The sequence below is a fragment of the Acinonyx jubatus genome, chromosome B4, assembly GCF_027475565.1.
Source record: "Acinonyx jubatus isolate Ajub_Pintada_27869175 chromosome B4, VMU_Ajub_asm_v1.0, whole genome shotgun sequence".
NCBI classification, from domain to species: Eukaryota; Metazoa; Chordata; class Mammalia; order Carnivora; family Felidae; genus Acinonyx; species Acinonyx jubatus.
In genome coordinates, this window is record NC_069387.1 from 23603578 (window position 1) to 23621525 (window position 17948).

The 17948-nt window shown below is 35.6% G+C and overlaps 1 protein-coding gene across 6 annotated transcripts in view; it reads left to right on the forward strand.

Moving 5' to 3' along the window:
• Positions 1–17948, forward strand: part of MYO3A (myosin IIIA) — a 239162-nt gene that overhangs the window by 11247 nt on the left and 209967 nt on the right. For all 6 annotated transcript variants that reach the window (XR_008299958.1, XM_027073673.2, XM_027073674.2 and 3 more), the window contains exons 2-3: positions 5352–5536; positions 8089–8223. Coding sequence is in view for 5 of the 6 variants with exons in the window: in XM_027073673.2 (XP_026929474.1) it covers positions 5369–5536; positions 8089–8223 (303 nt within the window). In the remaining variant the exon portion in view is untranslated. The remainder of the gene's footprint in view (positions 1–5351; positions 5537–8088; positions 8224–17948) is intronic.

Sequence of the window (17948 nt, forward strand, 5' to 3'; positions counted from 1 at the left end):
TATTTTTTATATCCAGAATTTCTGTTTGGTTCTTTTTTTTTTTTTAACATAATTTGTATCTCTTTGTAGGTACTCTATATCTGTTCTCTGAAAAAAAAATGCACAGGATGACTTTATTTCTTTGTTTCTTTCTTAAATATTTGATAGAATTCATTGGTAAAATCATCTGAAAATTTTCTAGTTACTGTGTTCTATTCATTTCAATCAGTGTTCAACAAATCCTTATAGAGTACATCCTTTGTGCTAGTCATGGTTTTAGAGTCTTTGGGATATATCAGTGAACAATCTGGATAAAATTTCAGTGCTCATAGGCTTATATTCTAGGAGTATAGAAAAGCAATAACTAAAACATACTAAACAGGAAATGATATAGTGTGAAAGGAAGTAACAAGTGTTATGAGAATAGAGCAGAGAAGGTGGGACCAGGAATTTGGAGGTAGGATGGAGTGGAGGAAGGTAGGTTGCATTTTAAACAGGATGGTTAGAGTAGGGCTTATTGAGAAAGTGATGGCTGATGCAAGAATTAAAGGAAGTGATGGAGTAGGCAATGTGGATATCTGGAGAAAGAGCATTCCAGGCAGAGGGAAGACACAGCCCAAGGGGACATCATTCTGCTGTGTTTTAGAATGAGAATGAAGGCATTTTGGTTATTTTAGTAAATAAGAATGAAGTGCAGATTTACAAAAGCATTCAAGGGGTGCTTGGGTGGCTCAGTCGGTTGAGTGTCCAACTTCAACTCAGGTCCTGAACTTGTGGTTTGTGAGTTTGAGCCCCGCGTCAGGCTCTGTGCTGATAGCTTAGAGCCTGGAGCCTGTGTCAGATTCTGTGCCTCCTTGTCCCTCTGTTCCTCCCCTGCTCACAGTCCGTCTCTCTGTCTTTCAAAAATAAAGATTAAAAAAAATTTTTTTTAAAGCAGTTAGAATAAGTATTGAGATGAATGTTAAGATCCTGAAGTAAGATACCTTTTTCATTGTATTATGGTCTTTTTTCTATTATGAAAAAAAAAAAAAACACGAAAACTCAGCAGCTCAGTATACAATAAGTCAATTCAAAAGGATTATTCTTCATTTTTAAAATGTGGCTCTTAAAATAGAATAGTATCTTTTGGAATTATGGTAAATACATATGTCAAAATATAGTAAGTATATATGCCAAAAATATTTAGCATATATGATCATTTAATTGAGAAATTAGTTTTTGTTTTATGAGCTAGAGAATTATTTTTTATTCTATGAGTGCTAAAGGAGTAGAAAAAAAGATGAACATTCATAGTTATGTAGAATACAATCTACTGTAATTATTAAATAATTAATTTTTAACTGACATTTATTTTATTTTTAAATAATAACCTATCATGTAGTGGAAGAAGTATGGCTTAAGATTCAGAAGACTTGCTTCTATCCTAAGTTTTTAATTCTTTTTTTCCTTTATTTTAATGTTTATTTATTTATTTATTGAGAGAGTGTGTGTGTGTGTGTGTGTGTATGCATGCACATGTGCTCATTTGGAGAGAGAGGGAGAGAGAGAGGAGAGAAAGAATCCTAAACAGCCTCCATGCTATCAGTGTAGAGCCTGACATGGACTCAATCTCACAAACCATGAGATCATGACCTGAGTTGAGATAAGAATCGGATGCTTAAGCCAGTGAGCCACCTAGTCACCCCTAAGTTCTTCAAAGTTTAATTTTGAGAAAGTCATTTTAGGCTTCATTTTACCTACTTGTTGAGAATTTTGTTTGTTTTAAATGAGATTTGACTAGCTGCATTCTGTTTCCAAAACACTTGTGCTTTTGTTATTCTGTGATTATTGTTTTATATTATAATAATGCACTGCTTTAAATGTTTATCTTACTTAGAACTGTTAAAGAGGATATTATATTTTGGACAAACTTCAATCATGTTTAATGTCCAGCTCCAATACTGCTCATTTTCTGTATCTCTTCATGATCACTTCAGAATTTCTTCTTCACCTGGGTTTCTATAACACTTTATGGTTATTTCTGTTATCTGTCACTTTTCATAATATTACTTACATGTATCTATCTATGGGTTGCCTATCTTTGTATCCTCAAGACACTAAAATACTTTGCACACATTGGGTGTTCAGCTATTCTTAGTTGAATTCTGATGCCTGTATATTTAAATATGAATAGTTATGGGGCACCTGAGTGGCTCAGTTGGTTAAGCATCTGACTCTTGATATTTGGCTCAGGCCATGATCTCAGGGTTGTGGAACCAAGCCCCATGTCAGGCTCCAAGCTGAGCGTGGGGCCTGCTTGAGATATTCTCTCTCTCTCTCTCTCTGTCCCTCCCTCCCCCTCCCTCTGCCATCTCCCCCACACACATGGTCTACCTCTCTTAAATAAATAAATAAATAAATAAATAAATAAATAAATACCAGTAGTTAATTCCTAATAATTAACGTAGCAGAAAGTAAAGTTGTGTTCAATAACATTACCACTTGAGAGGTAGTATTCCATGTAATGAATGTTTCTTGTGATTGAAAACGCTTATTTCAGGTATTTAATAAGATTTAATATGGTCTTTTGGTCTTTTACACTATATGGATGGCATAAATGCTTATTTGCATGACTCAAGTACATAGATGGAAGAAGTAATCTTGTCACTGATTGTGCAATCACTAAAGTGGATGATTATTACTGATTACCTCCTACTTGTTCTGTTGCTTTTTGGATCAAAGGCACAAATTTCATAAAATTAAATGTTCTATGAACTATTCATAAGTGTATTTTTATGTAGTAATGTAATTTTTAGCAGACATTCATAGCCATTTACTAGATGATGTGCCCTTAGGTATAATGAATCAGAATATGATCCTTATTTTAGTGAGATTTTCAAATTCTTTTCAGCTCTCCCTCATCCTTATTTTTCTCCCTCATTTAAAAACTTCTTTTGAAGAGCCATATTGATTAATTTATTCAACAGCTGTATATTTAACATCTACTACATGCCAGGAACAGAGTTAGGCATTATTAGATTTGGATGTGAACACGACAGATAAGGTCTGTGTTGTCAAAATTAACAGGTAAACAACAAAATGTTTGCCCATTTTCCCAAATTTACTAATTGATTCCCATGTGCTAGGCATCGTTCTGGAAACTGCACATACAGTAGTAAAAAGAGCAAAGTCTATACCCTTTTGTAGCTTGCATTCTAAAGGAGAAATGGGGAAATATGTGGGGAAAGCTACCTTTATGTAGGTTGTTCAAGAAAAGCCTTTCTAAGAAAGTGATGTTTGAGCCAAGATCTGAAGGCTGAGAAGGAACTGAAGTAAAAGACTAATTGAGGCAAAACAGCAAAATTGATTATACTGAGAATGAACTCCTGTTTTATGCACATTAGTTTAGTTTTCAAGATGAGAAAGTTAAGGAGTTTATTATTGCTTTCATCTTTTCAATAATTATTAAGTAAGGGCATCAGCTGGGAAGTTTTGTGAGAGGGGATAGAGAACAAAGAGGAACAATCTGAGGAGAGAAAAGTGTGAGAAGAGAGATCATTGTGAAATAATCCCTCCAGAGAGCAAGGAACAGACAAACCAGGGAAGCGCATAGGACTTCTGGGCAGTGTCGACGGTCTACTTGTAGGTTTTTTTATCCTGAATTTGAAGTGAAACTAGCATTATGGTTGTGTGGTTTTCTCCAGCTGTAGGCACAGGTGTGAAGAAATGTAAGGTTTAACCAGAGCTGTTTTGTGGTTTTTTGTTTTTTGTTTGTTTTTTTGTTTTGTTTGTTTTTTACCCTGGGAGACTCATGGTGGAGAAAGAGGAACAAGAGCGTTGAGGGTGTTTGCAAGGAGATCATAATAACTCAAGCTATAGAATTTATGCCAGGGAAGAAGAAAATGAAGAAAGAATGAAGACTGAATACGGTTGATGGCTATAAATAAAGTGAGAACTCAATGGATTGGTGGTGTGGCAGAGGTTGAACATTGTAGTTAGACTAGTGTATTTCATGAACCAACATTATTACGTAGTATTAATACCTATTTATTAACAGATGTGTTTCTATGTGTATGCATACACATACAAGCACAACTGCAGTCAACTTTTGTTTTATATTTAATGTTTATTTATTTTGAGAGAGGGAGGGAGAGAGAGAGAAGGGCAGAGAGAGAGGGAGAGAATCCCAAGAGGCTCTGTGCTGTTAGCACATAGCCTGACGTGGGCTCAAACTCACAAACCATGAGATCATGACCTGAGCCTAAATCACGAGCTGCATGCTTAACTGACCAAGCCACCCAAGTGCCCCTGCAGTCGACTTTTTGTCATTGAAAAAAGTGAGGTTTTGCAAAGGTAATTGAAAAAATGTGAGGCCCCCAGAAGTTTGGGACCTATTCCTGTTACTTTTTTTTTTTTTTTATAATTTTATACAAATGGTTGAATGTAATATAGGGAGAGTATAGGATGTTGAAAATACCACTGGGAAGTCAGAAAACCTGAGATCTTATTTCACATCACCTTTGTAAAGTCACCTGGATTCATTGGCCATAGTGTCCTAATTATTTCAGCACTGTTCCAGGTATTGGGCATATCATGATACCTAATAAACATGGGTAAAATGCTATGCAAGTACAGAGGTGGGGCCTCAACCCAAATGGATGGAGAGTGGTCACATTCAGAGGAAATGACATCAAGCCAAGATCTGAAAGATAAGTAGGTGTTGGAATTTAGCAAAAGAAACCACAGGCAGAAGTGGAAGGGATTCGTGTATATTAAAATCCTTAAGCAAGAAAAAAAAAATGACCTTAAGGATCCTGAGTGGCCGGTTTGTAGTGACTGAGAGAAGAGTTGAGACATGAGGCTAGAACATTAAGCAAGGACCGACCATATTTTAAAGAACCTGGTAAGCTAATGTTAAAGAAATTTCATGCTAAAAGTAATATGAGGGGACCCATTATTGTGTTTTACATACAGGAGTGGTATAAGACATGATCACTTTAAAGTGTGGGATTTGCCTTGATGATGTTGAATCTTTATCGTTGTGGTTAATTCTAACTTAATTTCATTCACTGTACTAATACCTCAGTATAAAGCAGCACATCAAAGTGATTTAAATATTTTGTTTCTTATTTTAATATGAAAAGAATTAAGAGCAATTAATATGGGACTATATTAAACATAGAAATAAAGCCTTGTTTACAAAGCATTATTATTCTTAGTAATCTTTTTGCAAAAAGAATTGAAATTAAAATTTTCTATAATTCTGAGTACATTTGGTTACAGCTGTATATTTTCCATCATATTAGTGAAGTGTTAGTAAATTTCCCTTGAGTTTATGTTGCCATTTAATATCCCCAATGAGATGTACCTGAAACTGTACTTTTTCTCTCCAGTGATTTAAACTTGTGAGATGCTTCCATTAACTGGAAAAACAATCATCTTTGATAACTTTCCTGATCCTTCTGATACATGGGAAATCATTGAAACGATCGGCAAAGGAACTTACGGGAAAGTTTTTAAAGTGTTAAATAAGAAAAATGGCCAAAAAGCAGCAGTGAAAATTCTGGATCCGATTCATGTATGTCACATTGTTGTTGTCTCCTCCTCCTCCTCCTCCTCCTTCTTCTTCTCCTAATTAACTTTGTTTTTATTTGAATTAAGCAGTTAAAAAATCTGTAAATATCTTGATTTGCCACAATGTCAGTTACAGTAGAAGAAAATGTAAAAAAAAATCTGTTAGATTTTTCTTATTTATATGCTTAACATATACAATAGGGACCAAATACAAATAAGTAAATAGATAAATACAGGTCTCAACAACTCAACAGTTAAGTCAATGTTATTTTAGATTTCAAAAAATTGTAAGAACACAGACTCGGGTCTAGAGGTAATTCTAAAATGTCATCTTTGCCATATCTCTTTTTCTTCCTATATTTATTTAGGCTTCAGGCAGAATATCTCTTAAGCTAAATGAGAAATATTTTATTTTAAATTATATTTCTTTCAGAGATGGGAAATTTATTTTCAGGTTTGCTGAAATGTTTCCAAAGCAAAAATGGTACTCACTTATAATCAGGGTGGGTTACCTTGTAAAGAACTGATAATGTGCGTGGAGTCCTTATGGCCTTTTAAATGATGCCCCAGTAGGGTCCTCTTCTGCTGTTTTTGGAATGGCAGTTGTGATAAGGGAAACTTCCAAGCCTTTTTTGGGGGGTGGGAGGGGGCTTTCAGAGCATGAAGAAACTGATGAGACTTTTTTTTCCCCCTGAGAATGAGAACTGGCTATTTTGTAACATTTTCAGCTCCTGGGAAACATGTAGCTCTCCCCATAGCACGTTGGGTGAGCCACCATGAGCTCAGTGATCACGTAATACCCAAACTTCTATTGAGAGCAGTTTCTTTAGTTACTTGACTCTTGCACAGGTGATGGAGTGTGACATGACAGAAATGATGTGATGTGTGTGAGAAGGACAGGACTCCTAGTCCTTGTCACAGCTCTTATACTAACAAACTGTAGGACCTTGCAAAAGGTCTCTGGGCCTCTGTGCATCTTAGGGTTGCTCTTTCTTTTTGGATTGTTTATTTCTACTAAACCCATTATAACTACAGTGTTTCATATTATTTTGAGGAGAGGGGAGGGAGAGTGGGGGTTTATTTTCAGCAAGAAATTAGATACACTGGAGGGGAAAAAAAAAAGAACTATGCCTGGGCTTTACTGATGCTGAATGTTTTCATATTCTCTAATGGAAAGTTCTTATAAACTGAAGGAGGAGAGACACAAATTAAGCTGTACCAAAGTAACTATAACTCTCTCCTCTGGTCTACATAATTATGGTTTAGGGTCATGGTGGTAAGGGAAAGGGCTCTGGCCAGATCCCGTGTCTGGCCCTGTAACCAGTGTCTCTTCTTTTCTTCTACTCCTTAGTGGAGAAGAACACATGAATTATGAATACAGATAGCCATTATCCTTTTATAATTTACTCATGTTTTGTATACTTTGAACCTTAAAAATCATCTTTTGTCCTATTGCTTTAATGAAATATCTGTTGATTTCGTGAGATTTGTTCTTTTGCTGCCTTTATTCTTGTCATAGTACATATATGTTTTTCTGAGAATTATTTATTTCCTCTTCATTCATCATGTCAGAAGTCAAATAAAAAAGATTTATAACCAAGAGATTATAATCTTAATAAAATAAATTTAAATGCGTCTGAGCATTTTACAGAGTGGCTTTTTTATTAAAAGAGTCTTACTATTATGAATTTTGATAGAGTAAGTGTCTATCCAAGAAAGGGATAAAATGAACAGGATTAGAAGGTCATAGGCATTAGACTTGCAGTCTCATTCTGGATCTTACACTAACCAGCTCTGTGACCAACTTCTCTGAGCTTTAGTTTCTTTTTCTAAAATTAGAGCTCTGGTCTAAAATTCTTTGCAGATCTGTGATTACATGATTTTGTAAGAAAACAACGTGGATGCTAAGTATTACTATAAAAACAGTAGTAGAAGGGTTTCTCTTATTACTACTCTGAGTTGTTTCATATTTTGTGGTTTTCTAAAAGCATGACTTTAAGTGGTTATCTTGCATTTTTGTTGACAGGATAGCGATGTATTCTACTTCTGGCAAATGGGCCTTTACCTAACTTAAGGCTGTGTGCCATCTTATATATGTAGGAATTTATTGCTTATATGACTAGTTTTTGAAAGCTTCTAAATATCCTATATTTCAAAGAAACAAATGAACCAGCTAAAAGTATTTATTTCAAATCAGTGGCTTCAAAACAGTAGCCACTAAAACAATGTTAACACTGCAAAGAAAGGAGTATCTTTTGGAATCTCCATGTATGTTTCTTTCTAACTACATACAAAAATAGTCTTTTATTTGTCCCTTTGTAACTCAAGGAAATTAACATAATTAGAGATGTATTTGATTAGCAGGAAAATCACAATCTCTCCCCTTAAATAATGGCACCAGAAATTTCAGTGCCTACTACTGAGCATAATAAAACCTATTATTATAACCTTGCTTTGACAAAATTAAATTCTCTATTTGGTGGTCTACAGTATGTGCCTCTTTGACATAATTCATGTTTTTCTCATGGTTTTCTTTTTATGACCTTTTGAAACTAGGACATCGATGAAGAGATTGAAGCAGAGTATAACATCTTAAAAACGCTTTCTGACCACCCTAATGTGGTCAGATTCTACGGGATGTACTTTAAGAAGGATAAAATAAGTGGAGATAAGCTGTGGTTGGTTCTTGAGGTAAGTGTTTCAACATTATTCTATGTGTAGAAATTTACTGTGTGGTCTTGGAATGACTGAACGTTTGTGTAACATCAATACCATAAAACCATGGTTCCTTTAGTATGTTCCCGACTGCTCATGGACTCAATAGAATGTTGTGCCCCATTCTGGCCCTGTGGCTTTAAGACACAAGAGGAAATTAAAGAAAAGCCCTAAAGGCTATTAAAGACTAAAAGGAGACATCTCCACGATAAAAGACTCAATAAGCGAGAATTATTTTCCTTGCAGAAGAACAAGCTTAAAGGGACTTCATTATAATATTTATTTATTCATCTGCATTTTGCTTGGCTAACACGCGACTGAGGCTCTGTGCCAGGTGCTGGATATAATAGAAAATTAATGTAAGTGAGGCTTCATTAGACAAAAATGGTAAGCTGCGAGGTTTTTTTCTGTCCTCATTGAATACTAATGATATAAACTACAGAACCAGGTATTTACATTTATGGAGTAAAAACCTTATTAGAAATGGTATTGAATGCTGAATAAGTTGCCAAAGGGAAGCTGTAGAGTCTCCTGAGAGTAGGTTTGGACAATTCTATCTAATGCGGAAATACTAGAAGGTGCTCTCTTAAGGGAACTGCCAGTCCCAGAAGAATGTAGTTTTTCTCATTTTCATTGAATATGATTGAAGTGAGGTAATCATTAATTCTAATAAAATTCATAAGCATTTTTATTTTTGAACAAAATTTTTAATGTTTATTTATTTTTGATAGAACACAAGGTGGGGGGAGGAGAAGAGCGAGAGGGAGACACAGAATCCGAAGCAGGCTCCAGGCTCCGAGCTGTCAGCACGGAGCCCGACGTGGGGCTCGAACCCACAGGCAGTGAGATCATGGCCTGAGCTGAAGTCGGACGCTTAACCGACTAAGCCACCAAGCGCCCCTTCATAAGTGTTTTTAATAGTTGCTTTTATCAAACTCAGGACTGGTAAAACCTTTACTGGATCACTGTAGTAGCGTGCATTTATTGTGTTCGTTATGATTTTATTAGCGTTTGGTTATTGTATTTCTTTCAGAATGTTCTGTTGGTTTTTCTGCAGACATACGTGTAAATTGTATTGTTTTCATACTTTATATTTTTTCTATTCTTTAAATGATTTTTTAATGATTTGAAATAAATGATCATTGTAAAAAATACTTGAAACTATAAAAAGAACATTATGTACATTAACATTTAACATATTTCCTTCATCTTTTTATCTGTGTTTCAAATGATTGGCAATATCATTATTATGACGTTATCCTACTTTTTTCACTAAATATAATTGCAGATAAACTTAATCATCTTTATCTTTTTCTGAATAAATACATTCATTTGGTTAGTAAAAAGCAAGTAGAACCAAAAGACTTACAATCCAGAGCAGTAACAGCGTAGATCCAGTTTGGTGGTGTTAACTTGTCCCGAGCACGTCTGTGCTTTGGATGCACACCTGGAAACGCAGGGCTGAGCTTCTCTTCTCTTTCATTTTCTAATCTGTGTCCTGAATTTTGGCAAGGTATTAATTGTGCTTCTGGAACCCTGCGTCCTCCTGCTCCACAGTGGAGTTCTGCCGAGCATCAGACCTTTCTAATCTCTCTCTCTCTGCCGCTCACCTATGTGGGATCCACTGTTCCCCAAATCGCTTGGCCTCCCCTTTCCAAGTTGACTTTCCTATTTTACATACCACGTAGTAGTGTGTGCCTCATTCTCGTTATCCACTCTACTGATGTCACCAAATCTCATGTCCCTTCAGGTCAGTTTCTCTAGGGAATAAAATCTCCAGTCTCTTGCCTGGATGTGTGTGTATGTGAGGAGTACTCTGGCAGGCTTCTGGATGTTGGTATTTTATATGTGAGATAAGAGGTTGTCAAGTCTTTTGATTCTAACCAAACTTCCAAAGGGTCCCTTGTTTTCTACCCCACCTCTCCCAACTCCTGGGTTAATCTGCTCAGGTGACCACAAAATAGCTCTCACCTACTGCTTTATTTTGTGGCTTCCTCTGCACTGCCAAATTGGTCACCACTGGGCCATCTGCTTTCCATGTTGAAAAATTTTATTGAACTCTCTTGTCTACGGCTCTCCTTTTTTCCATTCTCTTTTTTTTTGTGTGTGTGTGTGGTTTATACTTTTTGACTCTATTACTAACATTTTAATGGAGATTCATGAATGAGAGGAAATAAATTTATATGTTTAATCTGCCACTTTAAATTGAATCATAGAGCCTTTCAAAATTGTAAAATAGTATTTTCAGGAACCTTTTCAAAATGTGAAACTGTATTATATTATTTTATAGAAATTTTAAAAATGTAAAAAAAATTTTTTCATATTTATTTGTTTTTGAGAGAGCTTGGGTGAGGGAAGGGCAGAGAGAGAGGGAGACACAGAATGTGAAGCAGGCTCCAGGCTCTGAACTGTCAGCTCAGAGCCTGATGTGGGGCCTGGACTCACGAACCACGAGATCACAACCTGAGCTGAAGTTGGACACTTAATTGACTGAACCATCCCGGCGCCCCGAAATCAGGAAAATTTTTAAATAACCAGTTGTGTTCTTTAAAAATAGGCAATGTATTATGATTTCAAAATTACTTTTTCTCTATTGAGATTGCTTTATATTTTGAATTAAGTCACATATTAAAACAAAGCAAAACTTTTAGTCCTCTAAACTTTACCTAAGTGATAGAATATAAATTAGGAACTGAAAATATTTTTCCTTAAATAAATGGAGAATTTTCTAAGTTTACCTCATGTTTGTGTTTGTATATTTGAGATGTAATTCTGTGCAGACCCTTAATGCAGTCTTGAATAAAATTTTGAATCTTTATATCCTTCAAATTTGTATTTATTTAAAAAATTTTTTTTAATGTTTATTTATATTTGAAAGACAGAACATGAGTGGCAGAGGGGAAGAGAGGGAGACACAGAACTCATAGCAGGCTATAGGCTCTGCAGTGTCAGTGGGCTCGTACCTGTGAACCGTAAGATCATAACCTGAGCCGAAGTCGGACATGTAACTGACTGAGCCACCCACGCGCCCCTCAAAACATTTTTAATAATGCATCTTTATTTTTTTTCCATATGGAATCATTGGTAGATTAGCATTTAAATGGAAACTCCGGTATTCTGCCTACTGTAGGCCTAAATGGGCAAGGGCACAAGATACAGTTCTTTGCCCAGGGTTTAAAAATATTAAATGGGATCGATCATTGTCTTTTATGCCTATCAAATCTATATTATAATTATATTGTCATTTCTCAGTATTGTCAGTAGGAATTAGGTAAGAGTTGGAGACTCCTGATCACAGTTAAATGTTCTTTTGTGAGAGGAGAGAAGATTGATTAAAAAGGTTTGGAACATCCAGTACAAGTAAAGCAGCTTCCTGATAACAATGAATCAGTAGGAACTTAACAGCTTCTTTGAACTTTCTTCTTGTATTTTATTATCACGTGGAGGAATTGGAAATATCCCTAGATGGCTTGAGAAAAAAAAAATACTGGTAGTTTATTAAAATGGTATTTTGGAAGTCTGAATTAATCTGAACTTAGAGTATGAGGGAAAAAATAAAGGAAGAAGTTGGCCAACTGTATATAAGATAATTGATTTACATATGTAAATTATACTAATCACATATACACATAAGTGGCTAGATGCACAATTACCTGCTTTATAAACATGAATGGTGCAGGTGCTGCTTTAGAAGCACTTTCAGAAAATTGGCTTGTGGCATCAATACTTTATTCTACAAAATGACTACTAATTATACCTCTTATTGTAAGAAAGCCCAAATAAATTACTTTGCATGAGGATAGGAAAAGAGTGGCCAGAGAGAGGATCTGATATTACCCAGAGTCATGCTAACAGCGCTGGGCTTCTAATGTGAATCTTCATAGGGTATGTTCTGCAGGGGGTGAGCAGTTGGTGACACCCCTCATTATCAGCTGGGCATGTGGGGAGGTGATTCCAGCTTGGACAAACTCCTTTTCACCATGAAATATCATTTTATGTCTATTTCAATCCAGAGTTCAAATCCTAAGATAAATGATATTAACTCCTGGGTTATTTTCTCTATTCTTTCTTTGTGATTCCTAAATTATTTCGTTTACTTTGATATAATTTTTCTCTTTCCTGTATTTTTCCTTTGTATTTCCCTCTCCTTTTGTTATGAGTTTCTCAGCACGAATAATATACAGGGCCTTGTTCAGGAATTATTTCCTTCTGAATTCTCTGTATGTTCATTTTCAGATGCTAATTGTTGCCCAGATTTAGGAAGAGAGTACTCGTTGCTAGGTCTCTGAAATTCCAGTTGCATATTTGTAATGAAACTATCTAATAAGAGATAGGGTAGGAAGTTTTCTGCTGTGGGAACTGATGCAATGTCTACGGGGATTTTTACTGTCACTTAGTATTTTAGGTTTTCCTAATGATGTAGGCATAAAGGGAGAACTTAATTTTTTTTTACTTCTGCCTTATTTTTAAAGATCATACATATCTTCATTTCTACTTACTGTTACCATTCTGGACTGACCTGCTTAGTTAAATGTGGATACCGCTTTTGGCTTTGTGTTTCCTTTAACTGCTAAGAGTCTGTTCTTCAGAGTCAGTAGCCAGGATGGAGGGGGGCGAGCAAAGTGGCAGTTGGTTCGGTTTCTGCATATGCTTATCACTGACCCAGGAGACTAAAAAATAAGAGTCAAAATTGAGTTCAAAGGGTCTGGTATTAAGCATTTGCTATTGATGAACACAAAGGGAAAAATTGAGATTTAACTAGAATTTTCCCCTTCTCGGTTGGCCAAACAGCCACATTTTAAGGATGTAAGGAATCCAGTCTCCTGTCTTGGGGGCCCTTTGCTTGGTGTGTCCTCTGCCATAATGGGGTTGAAAATCAGAGTTTGGACATCTTTCTGTTAAGAGACCCTTTCCCTCGTAATCCAGTCTTAGCTATAACTGCTTCTTTCATGATGGTGCTATAGATTGCATTGTTATTTATCTAAATTGGTCCTGATTTGTTCATTCTTAACAGTGACGTCGCTTTCTCATTGTTTGCCAATTATAGCAGTTTTTCTCTTTAAAATTATATCCCTTTCGGGAGATCAAAGACTGGAAATTACAGGTGGTATTTGGAAGCACAAAAATTCAGTGAATAGTCATAAAGTCTCTCAAATGCACATTTCAGGTAATCGAAGTGGTTTTCATAGATATAAATACTACTTTCATTTCTCATGCATTATTGGTTATTCTGCTTTTATACTTACATCTAGTAAGTAAGACAAAACCTGTCACGAGGAAAGGAAACAGGCTAGAAAATGAGTTCACCATGAACAAATGGTTTTTATTTGCTCGGTTATTAACCCTTTAATGTTACTGTGCAGGAGATAAACATGTATGCAGAGGGGGACATGAGGCCACTGCAGGTTTGTATATGTGGGAGGGGTCAGAGCAAGCAGGAGTGGGAAGATGGGCTTCTGAGTTGCCCTAATAGCGCAGCATTGTTCCTTCCTTCCTTTAGCTGCGCACATTCGCAGTGGAGTAGTAGCCTGACAGGATGATTCCTTTCATGTTCTTAGGGCTGGAACAGCCTTTCCCAGCTCTCATGGAAAAGGCTGTTATTTGGTGTACTTGCATCAGGACAGACAGCAAATTACCTAAAATGATTTCATTTTATTTTTTATTTAAAGGGCAAGATGGAAGAGCAGTCTAAATGTACTTCTCCATGCTCTTCTAATGCAGGAAATCTATAAATAATATATATAACACTTGTATGTCTTTCTTCTGTAATAGTACTTCAGTGATTGCAAAAGCATCTGCTCTCTGAATAGGATTGAAATTTATAGCATTATTTCAGGGGGAGAATATGAGGTCACCAGAGAGGTTTTGACATTTGGTAAATCGGTATGTTTTTACCATCCACATTAAAATACTTGTTTTCTTTTCTTTTGATTTTTTTTATCAGAGAATTCTTGTTATTAACATTACAAATGTGTTATGGCATTTTTGCAAGACTTTTGAAATCTTTCAGAGCGAAGGCATTGTTTTATATATTGATTCAGTGGTTACATGATTGTATACAAATTGCCAGACGATATCAAACTGCATACTTAAATGAGTCAATTATATTATATGTCAGTAATAACCTTGAAAATATTGCGATTGTATACAAATTGCCAGACAATATCAAACTGCATACTTAAATGAGTCAATTATATTATATGTCAGTAATGACCTTGAAAATATTGTTTCTAGTTTACACATTAAAAAAGTAATATGAAAATTTTATGTTAAGACTACACATTAGGAAACATCTATTATTAGGTGATGGTGCCATTCTCATTAGTACTTTATCAATGTTTTATTGGAATGTGGAATTTGGTACATTGTTACCTTTTATTGAAATTAAGTCAGACATTCACACTTTGAAGAGGTATTTTCCAGACAGTGTGAAAAGATGGCCTTCTGTCATTTTGTATATGTGTATGTGTGTGTGCATAATTGTACAGAACATAAGTTTCTAAATCCAGTCATTTGTTGATTCCATAGATATTATGTTACTTAAGGCCAGGCCCAAGGTAGAGTGATCCATACTTATTAGTGCCCCTTTCTGTGTTGGTAGGTTTTGGGCATTCAGTAGAGAACCAGAAAAACTCTGTCATCATGGTGCTTATGGTGTACTGTTGGAGAAAGACAACTTAGAGCTAAATAAACTAATTAACTTAGTATACATTTTTGTTAGCGCCAGGAAGAATATAAATGATATGTCAATAATGAAAGAGAAGACCTTTTATGAAAAGAGAAGTCAAGGCCTATTTGAATTTGTAACATTTTAATCTGTCACCTGAAAAAAAGGGATAATTTTAGTTCTTTTATTTTTTGTTTTTTTAAAAAAAATGTTAACGTTTATTGATTTTTGAGACAGAGAGAGACAGAGCATGAATGGGGGAGGGTCAGAGAGAGGGAGACACAGAATCTGAAACAGGCTTCAGGCTCTGAGCTGTCAGTACAGGGCCCGACGCGGGGCTCAAACTCACGGACCGCGAGATCATGACCTGAGCCGAAGTTGGACGCTTAACCGACTGAGCCACCCAGGCGCCCCGTTCTTTTATTTTTTGAATATATCCTCCAATACTCTCAGGATCAGAATCATCTTCATCTCAAAGCAACAGCTCTGAGAATGAGGTCTTGGAAATTTTTTTTAACAAGTACTAGAGTGATTCTTATCAAAGGTAAGCTCAGAAAAAACATTGTCAGAGGTTCTCAAATTTCAGTGTGTATAAAAATAATCCTGGACTTTTGCTTCTGGCCATGGTAGTAACTTGTGTCATCGTGTTGTTGAACTATAAATAACTAAAAAGCTGAATAAAATACATTTTTATAGATAAACACTTTTCAAACATTGAAAAGAGCTTAGGATGGTGACATTGAGAAAGGAAATAAATAAGGGGAACTTGACAGTCACCTCAGCTTTTTATCCTTGGAGGCAATTTTCAGACCACAAGCAAAAGGAAGGCATTCCCATGGAGGTCATGGTGATCTTGCTGAACTGAAAAGACTGGAAAAGCAGTGGCTGAAATATGCAGAATAAAGATGCTAAGCAGGAAGAAAGCTTCAGAAATATGCTTAAGGGTTTCCTTGAATATTTGATGGAAAACCAAGCTGGATATGTCTGGAGGAAGATTTCAGGAAGTTGGGCAAAGAACCAGGAAAGAATTGCTGAAAAGCTGTAATCTGAACAACTACCAGAGTTTGTGCAGGTTTGAAAGATGCTTGAGTTCTGACCAACCAGAATGGAGAACTTTATTAAACACCTGAGGCATTTAGTAAAGACCCTAGAAAGGTTATTCATTAGAAAAAGAACTAAACTAGCCCTAGAATAAGAGCTACCCTACGCACACCCATAAAAAGTTCAAAAGCAAGGCTTTACAGGTTTAAGTTGGTCCACAAGCACAAATTAACTGTATGTGAGAACAAAATTCAACATTGATTAATGGAAGACCACAGAATCCAGGGATTCAAATATAAAATTAATAATGTCTAGCATCCAGTAAAAAATTATTAGATATGTGAAGAAGCAGGGAAAAGGGATCCATTATCAGAAGAAAAATCAGTCAATGGAGAAATAGACCCAGAAATAACCCAGGTGATGAAATTAGCAAGTAAGAACTTTAAAACAATTACAAACGTGTTCAAGAATTTCAAGGAAAACCTGAACACAGTATTGAAAAACAAAGTGGAAACTAGAAAAGAACTGAATGTAACTTCTAGAACTCAAAAGTACAGTATCAGTAGGGAAAAATATTACATTGAATTTAACAACAGATTAGAAATTAAGTGTGTGGAAGTAAAGATTGGTGAACTTGAAGACAGGAAAATAGAAGCTGTCCAGATTGAGCAGGTAGGAAAAAAGGAAAGGGGCAAAAGCCCCTGTGATCTATGGATCACTACATGTATTTCTAACCTACATGTAATTACAGTGTGAAAACAGGTGGGGTTTGGGGGAGGTAATGGCTAACATCGTTCTGAATTTTGTGAACACTAAATAGCTGCAGATGTAAGAAGCCTGAAATCTGTCTTGTAGGAATAAACAACTCACACAAAGATATGCCATAATCAATATGTCAAACACTCATAATGAAAAAATAAACAAAAGTACCAAGAGGAAAAAGTAAACTTACATGTAGGAATCAAAGAGTGGCCACAGACAACCAATGTAGTGGAATGGTATCTTCAAGTGCTCTCAACAATTCTGTGTACAGTGAAAATGTTGTTCATAAAGGCAAAATAAAGACAGATATTTTCATCAGAGAAAAAGAATTTACCACCAGACACATGCGCTATAAAAAATGTTAGGCTGAAGGCAAATGATTTCAAATGGAAACTCAGCCCTACAAAATGAAAAGAAAAATACTGTTAGTGGTAAACATAAGGATAAACAAGAAACTTTTGATTTTATATTTTAAAAATATTTTTAATATTTTAAATAATATTATTCTAATATTTAAAAAAAGAAATCATGACTTAAAGCCACAATTATAGCTCTATATTTTGGGGGTCTTAGAATATAAAACTAAAATGTATGGTAAAAATAGCAAAGGGACCGGAGAGGGAAGATGGAAATACACCATTTTAAGAGTTTTATGTTACATGTGAAATGGTGTAATATTATTTTAAGGTATACTGTGGTAAATTAAAGATGCATATTGGAAACACTAAAGCAACCATGAAAAATAAAAATGAATAAGTATAGCTAATAAGCCAATAGAGGACAAAATGGAATACTACAAATATTCAAACCAAAGAAAGTAGGGAAATGGGAAAAAAGAGATCAAAAAGCAGATAGAAAAAATAGGAAATAAATAACAAGAAGGTAGACTTAAACCTAACTATAGTTGTAATTACATTAAATGGGAACTGTCTAAACTCTACGTTGTAAAGGCAGGAATGGTCCAACTGGATGAAAAGCAAGACCAAATACAAACACACTTTATTATTATTATTATTGTTATCATTTAATGTTTATTTTTAAGAGAGACAGAGCCTGAGCAGAGGAGGATCAGAGAGAGAAGGAGACACACAATCTGAAACAGGCTCCAGGCTCTGAGCTGTTAGCACAGAGCCTGACATGAGGCTCAAACCCTCAAACTGTGAGATCATGACCTAAGCCCAAGTCAGACACATGACTGAGCCACCCAGGTGCCCCTGCTTCTTTTTTTATG